At 35.6% G+C, this 19632-nt stretch overlaps 1 protein-coding gene across 4 annotated transcripts in view; it reads left to right on the top strand.

Moving 5' to 3' along the window:
- LOC150079340 (cyclic AMP-dependent transcription factor ATF-1-like) overlaps positions 1–19632 on the top strand; it is a 190484-nt gene that overhangs the window by 84691 nt on the left and 86161 nt on the right. For 3 of the 4 annotated variants that reach the window (XM_090382634.1, XM_090382635.1, XM_090382633.1), the window contains 2 exons: positions 1393–1588; positions 13838–14020. In XM_090382634.1, coding sequence (XP_090238760.1) covers positions 1412–1588; positions 13838–14020 — 360 coding nt within the window. In that variant the 5' untranslated portion in view covers positions 1393–1411. The remainder of the gene's footprint in view (positions 1–1392; positions 1589–13837; positions 14021–19632) is intronic. The other variant, XM_090382636.1, reaches the window with a different exon arrangement.

The raw sequence follows: 19632 nt of genomic DNA, 5'->3' as shown, positions 1-19632 counted from the left end.
TCCATCAACCGGTGAAATACCACCACTTTGCTTATTGGAGTCTTGAAGTGGTGAAACCCATGTTTAGTCTCTAGAGCAAAGTTTCCGGCATCCCCCTCCCCCCATACTTCTCCTTCAACCCATGCACAGTACTAAGTACTATAGGTTTTGATACCTTTCGTGTTTGGGGTTTCATAAAAAAAAAAAAAAAAAAATTAAACCATGTAGATTTTTTTTTTTTAAAGTGAATTTTACTGAGTACAAAGGGATACAGAGTACCGTATTTAAGCTAAAACTCCCACAAAACACAACTACTTAACAACTAATAAAGTTTCTGAAGTTCATGATGAAAAGGGAAAAAAATTATTTACTTTATTCTGTATGCACTGTTCTGGTGACAGGATTGAATGAAGATTCTAGATAGATCAGCAGTTGTTAATGTAGTTCATTTGTGGGAGTTTTAACTTACTCCCACAAAAGAACAGTGTGGAACATAGTAAACATAATCCTCTGTACACAGTAAAATTTATTTTATAACAATTTACTTGGTTTGATTAGTGTTATTCATACTTCACATTAATTCTTTATAACCTTCTCAGCACATTCTTTATTTAAATTTGTGTGATTTGTTTTGGGATCCACTTTAAATTCTCTCTCTCTTGCCTACTACCTAAAATTTTAGTTGAAATATAATCTTTTAATGAGGCTCGATATAAGAAAGTGGTAGTTTCAACTTGAATTTCAATTTTTGAAATTCAAGTTGAAACCACCACTCAATTTGAAATTTAAGTTTGAAATTTTAGTTTCAAAAATCATTACCTATAATTGCTATTATGAGTAGTGTTTTTAAATTTAAAACTTATCTAGTTGGCTCATCTATGCAAAGGCACAACAAAATGTGATGTCTGATAAAGCATTCACCAAGCTGCAATCATTCTGCAACCCAAACAAGCTGCATAGCTATGATGTTAATGTCTCTTTTTGGAAGCCTGCGTGCACATTGAAATACAATTGAACATACTGTAGTTCACCATGCTCATTGCTGGTTGACTGTAACTTGGCCACAAGCAGCCCAGCCTTGTTTTGTTACTGGTTTGTTGATTATACTTTCAAAAAAGTCTCCATTTCACTTTAGTATAAGATATCATTGGAAATAATTGCTTTTCACTTTGGTGGTAGTCAGAGCCTGTTTAAGACTGAGCATATTTCTGAAATGAGAAAGTAATGGCAGATAAAATAAGTGCTATGAAAAGCAATAATCATTTTATCTAAACTTTTCACATATTACCTGATTTTTATGGGATTAAATAAAATTTAATAATAAAATAAGGTTTAAGTGTAATTGATGGTTAAAACTGGGTATATTTTTTTGTTTTTTAAGATAGGTTTTTATTGTTTTTTTTTCTTTTGTAGTCTTTAACATCGCCAGTTTATGGAAGCATTAGTAGAGGAACAAACTACTCCATCTGTGGTCTCGTTACAATCAAGTGGAGAACGAACAGTTTCATCACCAGGTGACCAGAATGATGGCTCTTTAAGAGCAAATGGAACTACAGCACAGGTCAGAGCAAATGGAACAGTGGTGCTTGCATCCCCCCAAATAAAGCATGTGGGTATTAGCTTGCTTTGCTTTGCTTTGCTCTTGTCTTACCCTTATTAATTTTAATATTAAAATTGTCTGCATTTCATGTTTATTACAGTTTAAATATGTGTGATGTTTGCCTGAAGCTTTTTATAGAAATTTTATCATCAGTTTAATATGCAGACAGAGAATAGAGAACAAATTAGTAATTATGTTTATTATGAGCTGGATGTTGTCCGCTGGTTAGTATGTTCAGATATATCACATGTTTGAACATGCATATTAAAAATATAGTGGTAGGCATGATCAGTTGATTCCATAAATACTAAAATGTTAAACATTTTCTGATGCTATGTAACTCTCCTAGTGTATCAGTTGACAAAAATTTTAATTGTTAATAGTTGACTGGGTGTAATGAAGCTTATTATTTCACTCATAGTTTCAAAATTAAACATATCCACACTTATGTTTAATGCTGGGAAGAATCAATGGCTTAAGTAGGTACATATATTTTCTCCACTAATTTAAAAAATTTAAAAAAAACAATAAAACAAGCAGAAGCTGTCTGTTTTCAAATGTTTGCATTCTGGTTAAAATCTATATATTAAACCTCAACTAGACATGCCAAAAAAAAAAAACTTGCACAGGTAGGCATTGTGATGTATTTTGTACACCATTCAGTCTTTTGGGAAAAAAAGGCTGCAAGTAGTTTAAAGTTGTGCATATTGCAGTGTAGAGTTTTAAACAGTATATATGGAAACAGTTGTAAAAAATTATCGTCAAACCTGTTCATAACATACTCAAAGAGAGCCAGTGAGAATTTAATTATATCCATAAATTTGTTATAAAAGTCCTTAAATAGCAAAACATGTTCAAATGTGTCTATTTTTTAATGAACCATTTGTGTAAATTACATTTTTTTTTTTTTTTTTTTTCTTTTTGCCACACCTTACAATCAAGATTTCAAAAAATCCACTTTATCAGGTTCACTATTCTCAGTATACATGCCTCATGAAATAAAAAAAGCATTTATCTTTATGAGACAATGGACCATTTTCTATGACAGTAATTCATCCTGTATTAATTTATCCATATATTTTATTGCATCATTGCCACTACTAATACTAATAAAGTATAACCAATTATGATGCAGTCACAGTTTGACATCCATTCATTAGTAGCAGCTGCATTGCTTTGCCTCATTCCCCAGTATATGTATGTGTAACTTTGCAGTATGTATATGTAATGTCAGTCTTTTAATTACTGTACTGACCCTCTTATGATTCAAAGTTTCATGATCAGTGAACTTTTACTTGAATAATTGGTTTTCTCACCAGTATAGTTTGACTTCTAGCTACCAAGAACTGCTGCAGAAGAAATTCTTTAATATCAGGGTATAAAGCAGGGCAATATTATTATTTAAGTGGCAGGGGATAATGTAGGCATTAAACACAGACAGATTTCAAGCACATTTCTACATTGGGCTGATTATGGAGAATATTTTGTCTCTTCCCTCCAAAGAGCAATTAAATTTGGTCTTATATCCACTTTGAGATAAAAACCTTTACCCATGGTGCAGAATAAGTTGCTAATATCTTTTTAAATTGCATAGCATCGCCCAATAGACAAATAACCTATGCATTTAAAAATCTGGGATACTTCCAGGATAGTTACATTTCAAAGCATACTGGTTAAGGCTGGTGGGTGGTCTCTGTTAGTGACCCTATGCTGAACAAGTGAACAGTTGTTTTCACTTTAAATAAACAGCGAGTGGTGTATGGAAGAAACACTTCCATTTAAACTCACAACAACCATCATGTGGACTTTCCCCCAATAACTGAGTTACAGTAACTCTATACAATATTACTGCAGAAATTAAATACAAACAGGTTTTAAGCACATCACTGCATTAGACTGCTCACAGGGGAAGTTTTGTTCCCTTCAAAGGTTTCGTTTTATGTCCATTTAGAGACAAAAACCTTTATCCACAGTTCAGACTGAGTTGCTAATATTTTTAAATTGCATAGCATCACCAAATAGGCAAATCCATTACATATTTAAAAATCAATGACAAACAGTTGTTATATATTTAAATGGAAGTTTTTCTTAATACACTACTTGGCTCTACATTTAGATTGAAAACAGTTGCTCACTTGTTCAGCATAGGTTTGCTAATAGAGGCCACTCACCAGGCTGATGATAAGATGGCAAGTTTGAAACAGCTGTCCTGGCAATGTCTTAGATTTTTAAATGCATAGTGGATTTACCTATTGGGTGATGCTATGTGATTTAATAAATATTAGTAATTTGGATAAAGTTTTTTTTGTTTCTGATTGGACATAAGGCCAAGTTTAATTGATCTTTGGAGGGAATAGAACATTCCTTATAATTAGACCAACACAGTAATGCACTTAAAAATCTATCTTCAAATCTACAGTTGGACCTCTGTTTAAACAACTTTCATATAGCGAATTTTTCTATTCAGCAATTTTTTTGATTTCCCCTTGATCATTACATTGAAAATAGTTTCCGTATAACGAAGAAAATTTCCACATAATGAACCTATTTTGAGAGACCTAGGTACACATTGTTTGCACCTCTGGCCTTTAGGCAATAGAGCTGGTGCTGTAGAAAGCATGGATTAAGAGCTAAAAGGATTAAGAATTAATACCTTTAGCTTTTAAGAGCTAAAGGGATTAGATTAAATTGTTAAGAATATGAGTTAAGAGCTGAAACATTCCATGATGTAGTGATGCCTGTAAAACCTCTACAACTGCCTCTAATGTACTGAAAAGTCGCACTGGTGAACTGCTATCTCTGTGTCCACAGCCATTAGTAAAGATTAAGGCATATTTCTATTGTAAGCACCTTATTAGAGAATTAGGAGAGAGTGATTTTTCTTTATCCCAGAAATTCATCTGTTGTTTTGTAGAAATGAGTCATCCACAATGAGTCAATCACTTTCACTAAATTTCACCTGTCTCTGTTTACATGGAAGGTACAAGTGGTCTCTAAATCAGTTTTGTTTTAGCTGCTGTGCAAGTAACCTTATAATGTCTAAGAGGAAATCCTTGAGTGTAGTGGAAAAAAGTGGTAGTGCTTAATAGTGTAGATTGGGGTGTTCAAAAAAGAAATTGCTTTAAAATTTGGTATCTCTGCCAGTAGCGTGTCAACCATTCTGAAAAACCGTTTTTCGATTCTCAAACTGTTTTGAGGAAACAGGACCCAGTTGGAAGCATGTGAAATTATGCCTGTATGAAGATGACAATGAAGCTGTTTGAAGGCATAAAACGTTCAAAGCCAGTTCTGGTTGGCTGGACAAATTTAAAAAGCACTGTGGCTTACTCGAAAAAGTTATTTCTGGTGGAAGTGGAGTTGTAATCAAAGAAGACTGTACCCATTGGAAAGAAAGTTATGAAAAAAATTATGGAGGACTACAAGCCCAAAGATATATTCAACGTTGATGAAACAGGTCTATTTTTTAAATGTCTGCTGAACAAGACACTGACTTTTAAAGGTGACAGATGTTTAGGTGGTAAAAATAGTAAGGAGAGAATTATATTGGTGCAAATATGGCTGATAATGAAAAACTGAAGCTTTTGGTAATAGGCAAAAGTAAACAACCCTGATGTTTCTAAGGAGTAAAGTCGTTAAAGTTGGATGACAAGTGAAATTTTCGAACAGTGGATTTTAAATTTCGATAGAAAGATGACAAAAGAAAACAGAAAAATTGAATTGATTGTTGAAAACTGCCCTGCCTGCCTTCACTTGTAATTTCAAAACTTACAATTGGGAAGCTTGTTTTGAAGCTCCGAATGTTTCATATAAACTGCAACCAATGGACCAAGGCATTATCAAGAATTTGAAGATGCACTACTGAAGGCACATACTGAAAGAAATTATACTTAGAATAGAAACCAGCAACCTACAGATTCTGTTATAGATTTGCAGATTTGCATATCCAAGTTTGCGAAAGTGTGGAGTCGAGATGTGACAGAAACAACGATTAAGAATTGTTTCACAAAAGCAGGTTTTGCTAAAATGCTAATTAACAGTGATAAGAGGGATGAACTACTACAAGACTTTGAACAATTTTGGGAAGAACTCCAAATGAGATGTTTGATCAGTGGAGAAATTGTTCTTGATGAATTTTTAGGAGTTGATAATGATGTCCTAGTAGCTGAATATCTGAGTGACACCAACATTTTGGAGAGTATCAAAGAACTAGTGACAATATCGAAAGTGAGTTGGATGAAAATGAGGGCAATATTGCACCTTCCAAACATGAAATGTTGGTAGTATTTGAAACTTTGCTTCGAGGCCTTCAGTGTGAAGAAAATGTGCCAGAAAATATATTTGAGTGTTTAAACAAATGCGAACATTTTTATGAACAATGTACAGTAAAATCCAGTGGACAACAAAAACTAACCAACTATTTTACGAAATAATTCTTAAAAGTGTACTAATGTATTAAAGTAGTCATTTCTTAATATGTATATATTAATAAATTAATTGTTTTAAAATGTTACAAAATTTATTTATTCCCACTTATTATTTTTTATTTATTTTCAATATTTTACTATTACTATTCTAAATGTTTAATTACAGTATTTTTCATTGTTGAAAAGGTCATATTTCTTTCTAATGAAATTTCTGTTTAATGAATTTTTTCAAGCGAATGATCAATTTCGTTATATGGAGGTCCAACTGTATATAAGGCATGGCAAATCTTTTTTTCTGTTTGCAGCATGTTTATGTTTGGCAAGATGAAGCAAAATTTGAGATCTGGTTTTAATTATAATTAAACAATAATTATTGTTGACTGGTAGCCAGGCAGAATTCCTTATTTTTCTGCCACTTTTTTTTTTCTTTTCTGGCCTTTATTGTGTTTTGTAATCATTCATGCATTAGCTGTTAATTTTAAAACTATGTATTTGAGATGTGTTTAATATTTTCAAAAAATGCGATGCATTTTTTGAAATGATTACTTAAAACTGGCTACTTTCAGATTTTGTCTACATAATGAAGTGAATTTTTGGTTTTAGTTACAGTACTTTATAAAAGTGTAAAGTATAAAATTTTTTCCTGTTGTCAGAGCTTGTCTATATCGTGTAATATGATCATGTAATATAGTGTATAAGCAACATTGGAATTTTTTTTTATACTATATGCTATATTTTTATACTATATACAGCTAGGCCTCGCATAACGCGAGTTCGATTAACGCGATATTCAGTTAATGCTATTTGACTATTCCCTTGTATAAGGCAATGGTCAGGCCACACCTTGCGTAGTGTACACAGGTCTGGAGGCCTCATTTCAAGAAGGATGTAGAGCTGCTGGAATGAGTACAGAGAAGGGCAACAAGATTAGTGAAGGGAACAAAGGGTTGCTCTTATGAAGAAAGGCTTAAGTTTTGCAAATTGCAATGTTTGGAGACTAGGCACCGGCGAGGTGATCTGATAGAGGTGTATAAAGCCTTGAATGGTTTGAGCATGCTCAATGCCGATGGGATTCTTCCTCTTGCTCAGAATAATCACCTGAGAGGGCATAAATTCAGATTGAGGAAAGACAGATGTAGGATAGATGTGCAGAAATTTGCCTTTAGCCAGCGGGTAGTTGGTTGGTGGAACAGACTTCCATCCCTTGTGGAAGTTGATAGCCTTAATAAATTTAAGGCTCAGCTGGACAGGTATTTCGAACGAACAGAGGGGTGAAATGGAAGTGTTTTTTTTTTTTTTTTTTTTTGGCTGATGCTGTAACATAAGCTAGCTTTCTTGCATCATATGCCTCTACTAATGCTAATGTTTCTTCATTCTTTTTAAATTTAAAATTTTTTAATTAATATTTAAAATAAAGTAAGTAATCCAAAAAAAAAATTGCTACAATTTCTTTTTTTTTTTTTTTTTTTTTCAGATAAATTCTAATACAATTATTGATATGTATCAAAAGTAAAACCTATGGTGAATACTAAACTTCAAATGGCCATTATTAAAAATTGCATTAGAGTGGCAAATGATTGCATACTTAAGAAAGCATATTTATATAGCATCAGCCTGGAAGTAGGGGGAAAGAAAAGAAAAGCATTTCCCACCAGTCCATCCTCGCTAACAATTTCTCTGGTTCTTCCTTGAATTTATTCAAAATGTCCACAACACTACATGAAAGTTGGCACCAATAGTCAACTACCTGTTGGCTGAAAACAAATTTCGACAAATCTATCCTACAAACATCATTCCTCAATTTCAATTTATGTATGTAGTATGAAGAAAATGAAGGATGTCGTCAGCATTGAGCTTACTCAATCCATTCAAGGCTTTAAATACCTCAACCAGATCTCCTCATAAGTGCCTAGCCCAGATGCAGCAATTTGCAGAACTAAATTCTTTCCTGTTAAGAGAGTACCCATTTGTTCCCTTCATTAATCTCATTGCTCTTCTCTGCACCCATTCCAAGAGATCAACAGTCTTGCTAAAATGAAATCTAAAGGCCTGTATGCAGTACTCAAGTTGTGTCCTAACCAATGCCTTGTACAGTGGAATAATCACATTCTTATCCCTGCTAGCAAAATTCCTGTATATCATTGACGAAATTCCATCAGCCTATTTCTACTCTTAGAGAACTTCATGTGTGACTGCAAAATTACCCATAGATCTTTTTCATTTTATATCACCCAGTATGGCACCACACGATTGGTATGATACTCTGAGATTACTGTTCTCCATATGCAATATTTTTCATTTGTCAATGATGAACTGCAATTGCCACTTCTCAGCCATCTGCCTAATTTTCTAGGTCCTGTTGCATAATTATACCCTGATTACTCTCATTAACCATCCTGCCAACTATCATATTATCTGTAAACTTAGACATTCAGCCTGATATGCTTTCATTGATATCATTAATAAATATAAAAACAACAGTGGGGCTCAGAACTGGATTCTGGGTAACTCCACTAATAACAAGAAGAGCAGTGGCCATTGCTAACCATTCAGTCTTCTCTTACTCAACCATCCCTTTATCCATAGCAGTAATTTGCCTCTGCTGATGCCTCCATAGCCAGGTGGGAATGAGTGCGTAACACATGCTTCTTGATTAGACCGGGGTTCGATCCCGTCACCACCAAATACCGAGGATGCGGAAAGGTCAGGGAATGACCACCGCATATTCCCGGAGCAATATGGCCTTAGTTGCTAATGCTCCTGAAAACCAAATAACAAACAAGCCTCTAATGCCACACTACTCCAATTTGTACAGCTGTCTTTTATGTGAAGCATGCCTCCGTAGCCAAGTGGTCAGGAGCGGGAGTGCAGTAGCACATGCTCTTTGAGTAGACCGGGGTTCAAGCTGAATACGGTCAATCTGCCAACCCGCACTGGACCAGCGTGGCAGATTATGGTCCATTTCCCTCAGCATGAATTGTTGAGGAGGCTTCCATCCTGCAGTGGGTTGATAATGGCTTCACTTTACTTTTTTTTTTTTTTTTTACTTTTATGTGAAACAGTGTCAAAAGCTTTTCTAAAATCCAAATGTAAGATATCCAAATTTTTCTTTGCATCCAGTTCATTGGTGACTGTATCACAGTATCCAATCAGATTGGTCAGACAAGACTGCCCTTAACAAATAATAAATAAATTTTCTGTTTATACTCTGGGACGACCAAACGATCAGAGGAGTTCACAAGATAGACAGAATACAAGAAACAGCACCGTATCCAGCAGTCATGGGCTTGAACCCTGGTCGCTCAAGGCACGTGTACTTATGCACCCATGCGCCTGACCACTAAGCTATGGTGTCAAATCCATGCTGTGACTGCAGTATAATTGCATTTCTAGACAGTCTTGCATTACTTCTTTAACCAGTGACTCCATAATTTTCCCTGGAACAGATGTCAAGCTAACAGGTCTGTAATTACTGATATCATCCTTTGATCCTCCTTTGTGAATTTGGAATACATTAACACACCAGAGGGACCTTCTCAGAATCCAAGAATGCTCTCATAATTATGTCCAAAGGTTTGCTTACCTCTTTTGCTGCTTCCTTTAATGTGATTGGATTCCATCTACTCTAGGCTTCTTTTTTTTTTTTTTTTTTTTTTTTTTTTAATTTAGTTTCAACAAATTCTGTTCTACTTTCTTTTCAGTGATTGCAATTAATTTAGCTTTCACAATTCATTTTGGTCTTTTAAGCTTTCATGGACGTTCTCTCAGGTATGACAAGCTGGGCGTGCTACCTGGTTGCCTAAAACAGATAGAACTAATATTCGAGAGACACTCAAATCAAGTGGACCGAATTTTGGCAAAGTACAGTCATTTTACGACAACCAAATCTGCTTGTACCTTCATGATGGTGGGACTGTTAATAGCCCTGTTTATATGCTGAAATATGGCACCTTGTATACTGCAGGTGCCCACTCGTTTGTGTCAGTGAAATTATTCTTGTAGGGATGGAATCCTTTATTCTACACTCCACTTTAAAATTTGCCCTTTATCTAAACCTTGGTTTTCCAATAAACATGCTCAGGCAGTTCAAGAAAAGGATTTTGCATATCGCAATTAGCTTGCATCCAAATCTCCAAGTTCATTTTACCAAAACTCGCAACAATTGTAAAGCAGTTATTAATCAGTCCAAACTAGATTTTAAGTAGAAAACCGGCTTCTTGTTTAAATGGTGGTTGAGCATTCTGGTCTCTTGCCAAAGCTACTGGCCACAACTATTGTTTACCTTTTCTTTGTTTCCACCTCTGCCAAAACCACATGGTTATATTGCCACCTCAGCTAAAGGTAAAGCTGCCCTGCTAGCATTCTACTTTTCTTCCAACTCATGTATTGCTGATCTTGGTAAACTCCACCTCCTCCTTCCCAGTATACCCATTCAATGCCTCCTGCGGTCTTCCATCAAAAAGAATATCAGAAGAATCCATTTACCACTACTCCTAAACTCTAGAAACCTTCCATCTGATCAGTGATTGCCAGTATGGATTTTGTAAGTCGATCCAATAGTGATATACTATCTTATGTCACCCATCTGTGTACATATTCAGTGGAAACATTTGGTGGAACTCAAGCAGTTGCTTTTGATATTTCAAAGGCTTTTGATTGTGTTTGGCATAAAGGTCTTCTAAATATGCTTCTGTCGTTTGGTTTGCCAACTGTTTTTTGTAATTCAGTACCCAGTTTTCTCTCTGACTGCTCACTATGGGTGATGGTAGATGGCTCTCTGTTTTCTAACTTCTCCACTAATGCTGGTGTCCCCCACGGTTCAGTTCTTTCTCCCACTCTTTTCCTCTTGTATATTAATGACCTTCTTCCACTGACTTGAAATCCTATCCATAGTTTTGCTAAAGATAGCATTGCATTCCACCTTCCAGTTTGAGAAACCTTGCCCTGCAAAAACAGCTTCAACTTTTCAAATATCCACTACCAGTTTCTTAAATGCTGATCTCCAAGTAATTCTCCAGTATTTCAAATATTACTTAGTTAATTTCAATCCTTCTAAAACTTAGTCATGTCTTATATCTCACAGAAAGGATTCTTATGCTTATCTTAGATGACAAATTTCTAGACAAGATTATATATCTGTATTTGGGATTACCCTGACTTCTAATCTCTCTTGGCATAAGCACATCACAAATATTGTTTCCTCTGCACCTAAAAAAATTGGTTATCTCTTCTAAATAACTTTTCACTCTGTACAAATTTCAAATCTTCTCTACCATAGAATATTGTTCCCACATCTGGGGTGCTGCTCATAAACCTCTCTCAGGCTTCTAGATTCCATTCAAAGGAGGACATTTGGTTAATTAATGACCCCATCTCTAACAAAGTCCCTCCACCCTCTGTCTCATGAATGTTCTCTTTCTGTTGCATGTCTTTTTTATAGATACTTCCATAGGCACTGTTGTTTTGAATTTGCTTCTATAATTCCAGCTCTCTCTTCCAAGACAATCTGAACACATGCTGCAACCAGTCAGCATCGTTTTACTGTTCAACTTTAAACTCACAGAACCAACTTTTCTTCTTCTTCATTTATTCCTTCAACTTCTGTTTTCTGGAACAATTTCCCTTCATATGTATTTCCTGAAAATTACAATCTACAGAAATTCAAGTCTAATGCCAACAACTATCTTCTTTCATCTTCTGAACCTTCAATCCATGCATGGTACTAAGTACTATAAGTTTTAATACCTCTCACGATCGAGGTGTTCATAAGAAAAAGGGGGGGAGGCCTTTGCCTGCCTAACCTCCTTTGTAACTTGGTTACAAATCAACTTGTATCTATCATAGGCTTTTGTGTCAAGTGTTAATTTGTATGTATCCCATGCATTTTTCTTCTCTGCCATATGTCTCATTAGTTCATCTGACATCCACTTAGGCTTAAACCTTGAACAATATTTCTTAGTTGGTATGTAAAGCCTAGTAGCTTCCAAGATAAGTTCTTTGAGTGCTTCCCATTTTGAATTTGCTGTTGGTAACATCATCAGTTGGTCCCACTGTATAGAATTTAAATACTGTCTCAGTCCATCGTAGTCGCCTTTACGAAAGCAATAACCCTTCCCTTTACCCCTAATGGTAGTTACCTCTTTGAGTAAATCCCACTTCAGCACACTGTGATCACTGCCACCTAGTGGTTCATTTTCCTGCAGATTCTTAATGCATGAAAAATCACTACTGATAATCAAATCAAGAGTATTACTCCCTCTAGTTGCCTCCCGAACATGCTGATGTAGAAAACAATCATCCAATTAATCCACAAAAGCCTTGCTAGTGTGTGAGTGACCAGCCCCCAAATTCCAGTCAATATCTGGAAAATTAAAATCCCCCATTATAAGACTCTCTGATTTACTGGCCCACTCTATTTCCCTGTACAGTTTCTTATTATACTCATCAGAGTCATTAGGCCTATAGCACACTCCTATTCTCAATTTTGACCTCCCAATGCTTATGTCACACCAAACTGACTCGACAATCACTGCCCAGCAATGTCGGCTGGCTTCACTTCCTTGGATTTTATGTATTTCTTAACTAATAGCATAACCCCTCTTCCCTTCCTATCCTGTCTATCCTTTCTGTAGACATTGTACTCCCCAAATTCCAGTTCTGCATTCCTTATATCTGTGTGACACCATGTCGCTGAAATCCCCACAACATCTGCCTTTGATGTTTTGAGCAATACCTCAAATTCATCAAATTTATTTACTAAACTCCTAGCAGTAGTGTGCACGCAAGTATACATGCACCTGTTCTTTTTCTTAGCTACCCTAACACAACTCATGTGTTTATTTGTACCCCAATGATTCCCAGCAGTCTCTGAAATATCCTGCATCTTATTTTCCAGGCTGCGGCTCATTCCAATAGAAGCAGTGCAAGAATCACTTACACCTCTGCTGGTGGCTACTATTAATCGATTAGTCCTTGTATCTCCCCCCAATCTAGCAGTTTTTCGACCCACCTAACACTGCCTCGATAGCATCAGCAAACATTCTTGCACCCTTCCTATTTAAGTGTATCCCATCCCTGTAGAAGCAGTCTCTCCTGTTAACAAGTACAGACCAGGCTGAAAAAAATTCTACCCCTTGAGCCTTGCACAATCTTTCCAGGGCCGAATTGATCGACAGGGCTCTCATCATATACTCCCTCCTATCGTGTCTGGGCAGAATTGCAGACACTTTCAAACCATAATTCACGGCTTTTTTTCACCAGTGACTTGTACTTGTTAAGTAATTCCACCGGTCTCCTACTCTTAACATCATTAGTGCCAACATGTACAACTGTATCACCTTTTGTGCCCTTAAAATAAAGTGTAGGATTAGTGTTTGTTACTTCTTCCAGGCACAGAAATGGAACAAATTTATTATATTAATACAGACATTTGTATATATAATTTCTGTTTCACTTCTTTAGTGTGCAGGGAGTAGCTTTATTTGCTGACCACACTAAAACTAAATGATAATTAACAGAGTTTTGGTGCTATCAGCATGTGAGGTTAGTCTGTACATGCTAACGAAATAGAATGAAAATGGTATCTGCAAAGTGTCTGTACTCATATGATCACTTTGTTTCTGTTCTGTAACTGAAAGGCCTCATAAACACTGATTCATACACTTCACACAGAACTAAGATTTCTTTTCAAATTTAAAATTTTTTCCTGGACATCATGTACATGCATTATGTACTGTATTGTACTTGCGATCTAATTTTAAGATCATTTCTTTCCTTATAATATTAAGGAATAGCATTAATGGGTAACTTGTAAACTATTACTTTTTTCTTTAAGATGGTAGCATCATCAACGCCAAATACACAGGCAATTGCTGTACCCCAGCCAGGCGGATCTGTATCCATTGTTCATGTTGCCATCCCCAGTCAGCCTGTACATGTCCAGTCTGTCATCCAACCTGGTCCTAACCAACAGTCTGTTATTCAAGCACCAGGAGGAACCACATTGCAGTCTGTTCAGGTATAAATATACAGAGAGGGAAATTAAATAAATTTTTTTTTGTTTTCAAAATCAAAATTTATATTAGTTAGGATTCATTAACTGCTATAAAAAATGAATATGTGAAAGTTTCGTTTTTATGATAATTGCAAACATGAGACTATTGGAATAAATAACACTTTAGTAATACAGATGGTACGAAGGTTGGAAAGCCTGAAGAAACATTGCACCTTAATTTCTGTAAGTTTGTAGTTTTTCAGAAAATACATGTTAAGGAGGGCTGTTCCAGAGAACAGAAGTAGAGGGAATAAATGAAGAAAAAGAAAAGTTAGTTCAGTGAATTTGGATGCTGATTGGTTACTGCGCATGTTATAACTATTTTAGAATAAAATGGAAGAACAACAATTCCTAAAAAAAATATCCTTATACAGATCTAGAGAAAATATGCTTTATTATGTGGAAAGAAAGCACTTCACTGCATTCAGTAACATTGAGTATATTAAAATTTTCAGTTCAGTAATGTTAACAGTTGGGTATAGAATTTAGGTTAAGTTTAAAATACTAAAACTAACTATATTCTATCTGCAGTCATTTTTTGGCTCATTGTTACATCACTAATGACTGATCTTGTTTCTAGTGAAGGGTTTTATTTCTGCATTCAGTTGATCTACATGATTGGTAGCAGCACCCTTTAATTCTCACATTAGAAATGCTTTGTATCCACACATCATACATAAGACTGCATAGTTAAAGCTATAATAGTCATGAAATTAAGGAAATGATGGGATTCACATGTTTCTGACTATGGCTGTAGCCTTCTTTTACAATCATACATAAATAAACTAACTATAATAATATTAAAATACATATGACAGCATGAAAGAAACTATGTACAAAGACACGGCAATAACCAGGTGAAGTCTTCAGAAAAAGGATGCTTCACTGTGTGCTTGAAGGATAATAAAAATAAAATGTATTGTAAGTAATAAAATAGATAACTGAGCTTACACTTACTGAACCACACATTTAGAGAATTTTGAAGAGAGCTGGTATAAATAAACACTTAGAAAAATTTAAAAAAATAATGGCCATGCACTACAGTCATACTCACTTTTTTCCATCCTTTTTCTGTGGCTGAAAATTTAACAAAGAATAAAAACAAAACAAAAAATAAGTCTTCCCTTATAGGTTTTTTTCCTCCCAAGGTGCACCACTGAGGTCTGTTCTGATAATTTAATTGTTGCACCTCAGAAAGAAAAGAAGCCTGTAATATGACCTTTTTTTTTGTTAAATTTAAATCCACAAAGAAGAAGGCTTACAAAAGTATGCTGTAATGCACAGCTATTATTTATCTATCTAAAATTCTTAAAGTATTTATTTATCCTAATTCTCTCAAAATTCTTAATCTGTGTAGTTTTATAAGAGTAAGTCCATCAGAGCAGTTATCCATTTTATTATATTAAATTTTATTTTTACATCTTACAACCAAAGAAGTGTACTTTTGCTGAAGATTTATGCCTGAATGGCTCAATACCCTTTAATAACAACAGCAACAACAACATGCATTCTATATATTAGGCAAAGTAAGCTTGAAATAGAACATTCTTTTAACCCTCCCTTTCAGGTAGGTGTGTAGGGGGGACTCTTTGGAATACATATGAGGTCTGGTTATGTTCTGTTGTGGCAATGTTCAATGAGTTTGAAAATAAATGGAAGTGGTATGTTGTAGTTGAAACTTCTCCCCAATAGATGGTGGTACAAAAATTGTCCAGTAGCTGACAGATTGCAAGTAACAACCAGTTTTGTTAGTAGTGTTAACTTTCCATGTCACAATTTTGCAATGGAGCAATGATTGAATACCAAATTTTGCTTTAAACATAGGAAAATCTGCAACAGCAACATATAAAATGTTAAAAACTGTTTATAGTGATGAAAATTTAAGCCATACCATTGTGTTCGAATGGTAAAAGTGGTTCAAAGAAGGATGTGAGGATGTTTGCAGTGGCCAAAGAAGTGGACATCCATCAACCTCTCAAAATGAGCACAGAACTGCAAAAGTTTGGGAGATCATGGCAAGAGATCATTTGACCTTCAGGATGATGGCTAATGAGTTGGATATGAATAAGGATTTGTCAAATTCTGCATGAAAGATTTAGGGAAAAGGAAGGTCTTTGCAAAATATGTGCTGCACAGGCTCATGAGTGAGCAAAAGCAACCAAGAGTGCCATCATGCGAAGGCTTCATTTAGACTTGTCAAGACAATCCTAATTCCCTTGAGTGTTGGGTGTTGAGTGTTGGGTGTTGAGTGTCAGAACATGCAGTGGACTTCAAAATCATCACCAAGGCCCAAAAAGTTTCATTTACAGAAAGGATCAAGACTATGCCAATCATGTTTTTTGACAAACGTCGACAAATTCACAGGGAATTTGTACCTGAAGGGGAGAGAGTCGATGCTCTGTTTTATATATAGGTAATTGTAATTGTCATCTGAATGACGTAAATATATGGCAATATTTCTTATGGATTGCATCAGATAAGATTGACACGTGTAGGTGATGACATAATATTACATCAGCTGTTACTTTCAGCTATATAAGCACGCTCCACAAGAGTTCCAGTCATTCCTTGCTTGTGTCAGGATGGTGAGTTACGTGCAGTCGACACCACGAAGAAAGAGTGCTATTGTTGCTTTACATAAGGAAGGACGTTTTTCCCGTCATATTGCTTATAGAGAGTCTTGTAATCAGTCGACAGTGAATAGATTTCTTTCCAAACTCAAGAATACTGGTTCTGCTGATAGGAAAAAAGGAACCGAATGCAAACGAGTCTCTACGCCAAAACAGGACTGCGTTTCGAAGCGTTTATGCCTAAAAAACCGTAAAGCTTCTTCATCTGAGCTGATAAGAGAATGGGAAGAAAATACAGGAGTGGTAGTAAGTGCAATAACAACAGAAGACAGCGCTTCAAAAATGGACTTGTAGCCTGTCATCCTAAGAAGAAGCCTCTCCTCATACAAAAAATGAAAAAGGCCCAATTAATTTGGTGTAAGGAGCATGTCAAATGGATCCCCGAGCAGTGGAAGTCAGTTATTTTCTCGGATGAGAAGAAATTCAGCCTGCATGGCTCTGATGGGAGACAAATGATTCGCCATAGGTGTGGTGAAGAATACCATCCAGACTGTATGGTGTCTGCAGTGAAATTCCCTACCAGCCAAATGATATGGGGATGCATTTAGTATCGCGGAGTAGGTCACCTGCAATTTATAAAAGGTTCCGTAAATGCCAATGGATATCCTGGCTATATTGGAAGGCAAATTGCTGGCAACCATTAGAGACAATTTAAATCTGCCAAGTAACTGCATCTTTCAGTATGACTCTGCTCCTTGTCATCAGGCGAAAAGTGTAAGTAGGCACTTCTGTAGTTACCTTAGCTTCATTTCTGCATTAGAGGTTCAACAGTAATGTGTTTACATTTGTTACAGGTGAAACAATGGTTGGAAGAATGGTCCATTACAACTCTTAGCTGGCCAGGAAACAGCCCAGACCTGAATCCTATAGAGAATTTTTGGCATCGTGTGGAACCTGCAGTTGCCAGAAAGAAAAACAAAAGACCCTTCGTGAACTTCAGAAAGTCATAATTTGTGTTTGGAACCATGAACTATCAGTTGATTACCTTCAGAAATTGTCAGTGCCTCGACGGTGTGCTGCTGTCATCAGGGTCAAAGGCAGTTCAACTAAATATTAGTTTGCACCTGGTGAACTTTTCATTTTGTTTTCCATTTAAAATGATAAACTGAAGCAAACTGAGGGTTTCTGATAACATTTCAGCCATAATTGTCATGCTTAACAAAACTGTTGTATAAAGGTTGCAAATTCTCATTTTGGAATATTTTGAGAGGACTTGTCAAATATTACTTAGCTTTGCCTTAACTATTAATAAATATATTTTGTTTATATTTCTATTTGTGATGCTAGTCATTAATGTAACATATCATCACAAAAAAGAGTTAGAAATGTGAAATTCCTAGGTGATGAACACCGGTGTACATTTCTTTGAACACCAGGGTACATTTCTTGGGTAAGGCCGCAGTTTTGAGAGAAAGGCAGCTGGTTCTTGTTGCACAACAATGCCGCTGCCCATTCCACACTTGTGATGAAATTTCTGCTGAAACATCGCGTTGTACAGATCAACCCTCCACCCTACTCTCCCAATCTAGCACTAGCATACTTCTTCCTCTTTCCAAAGGCAAAAACTGCCCTCGAAGGAAAGAGATTTCAGACTGTTGAAAACATAAAGAAAAATGTAACTGCTGAACTGAACATCATTTTTTTGGATGCCTTTGCTGACTCTTTTCAGAAACTTTTAGAACAATGTAATTAGTACATTCGATCAGATGGTGATTACTTTGAATAAAAATAAAACCAATTTTGAGCTTCTTCATTTTGTGTTCTTTTTATTTCACCAATCTGGGAACTTGACCCCACCATGTGTGGCAATAAAGTTCCCATTCCCTGGACTACTGGAAAAATTAAAGACAATTCATATACATATATGAATTGTCTTGAAGTTTTCCAGTAGTTTCTCTTATCTGTTTCTTATCTATTGGCAGACAGTTTACACAGTCTGCCAATTAAATAACAAGTCAAAATTGGAAAAAAAAAAATAAATAAATAATGCCAGTTGCTAGCAATTCCAATTTCTTACACAATCTTCAGAATGATTAATTAAATCCTCAAAGCACCATTGATACTGCTTCGAAGTAATGCCCTTCAGCTTCCATATCACTCCCTTCTGGGTGGCCTTAATATCATCAAAAGATTATCCTTTCAGTGCCCTCTTAATTTTTGGGAACAAAAAATTAGTCTGCTGGTGCTAAATCAAGCAAGGAGGGTGCTTGGTAGTTTTGATTGCTTTCTTAGCCAAAAACTGCTTCACATTGAGGGCTACGTGTCGTGGAAAAACAGTGAGCTGTTTTTGTCAAACAAGTCATATCTTACTCGACACATGCATTCATACAGATGTTAAATGATCCCAGGTCATTCTCAGTTTAGTCACATCCGTCACGGAAGCACACAAATCACTCGAACACATGCATATGGGATAGACAATTGCAAATTTTTTTTTGCTAATGTAGAATAAATTTTCTTCCTTTCCATTATTTGGTCTGATTAATATTAGTATTAATTAAATCCAGTTTTTAAACATATAGTAGCCACTGTGATAGGCTTCTGGTCAAGACCATTCCTAGGATTATATGAGGGGAGTTAAAAAAAAAAAAAAAAAAAAAAAATTGTATTCACTCAGAAGTGGTTTTAATAGAAAGATGAAATTTTTTTTTTTGTTTTATACCTGAAATCTCTATAGCAACCACACAAATTTGGTTTTGATCTGGCAATTTGTTTTTAAATTTGCAGTGCTGAATGAACCGGTGTCACAATGGATAAAGTGGAATACAGATCAGTGATTCATTTCCTCTTTCTGAAAGGAGGAAACACCCAAAACAATCCATGAAGGAATGATTGCTGTTTATGGAGAAGACTGCCCAAGTTAGTGTTCTTGCACACTGGTGTAAACAATTCAATTGTGGGAGAACCTCAGTGCATGATGAAGAAATACCAGGACATCTAGTAACT

Source organism: Mastigoproctus giganteus, chromosome 10, assembly GCF_048544385.1.
Source record: "Mastigoproctus giganteus isolate SK-2022 chromosome 10, ASM4854438v1, whole genome shotgun sequence".
Lineage (NCBI taxonomy): Eukaryota > Metazoa > Arthropoda > Arachnida > Uropygi > Thelyphonidae > Mastigoproctus > Mastigoproctus giganteus.
The sequence above is the reverse complement of the archived record's forward strand: the minus strand, read 5'-3'. Positions and strand labels throughout refer to the sequence as shown.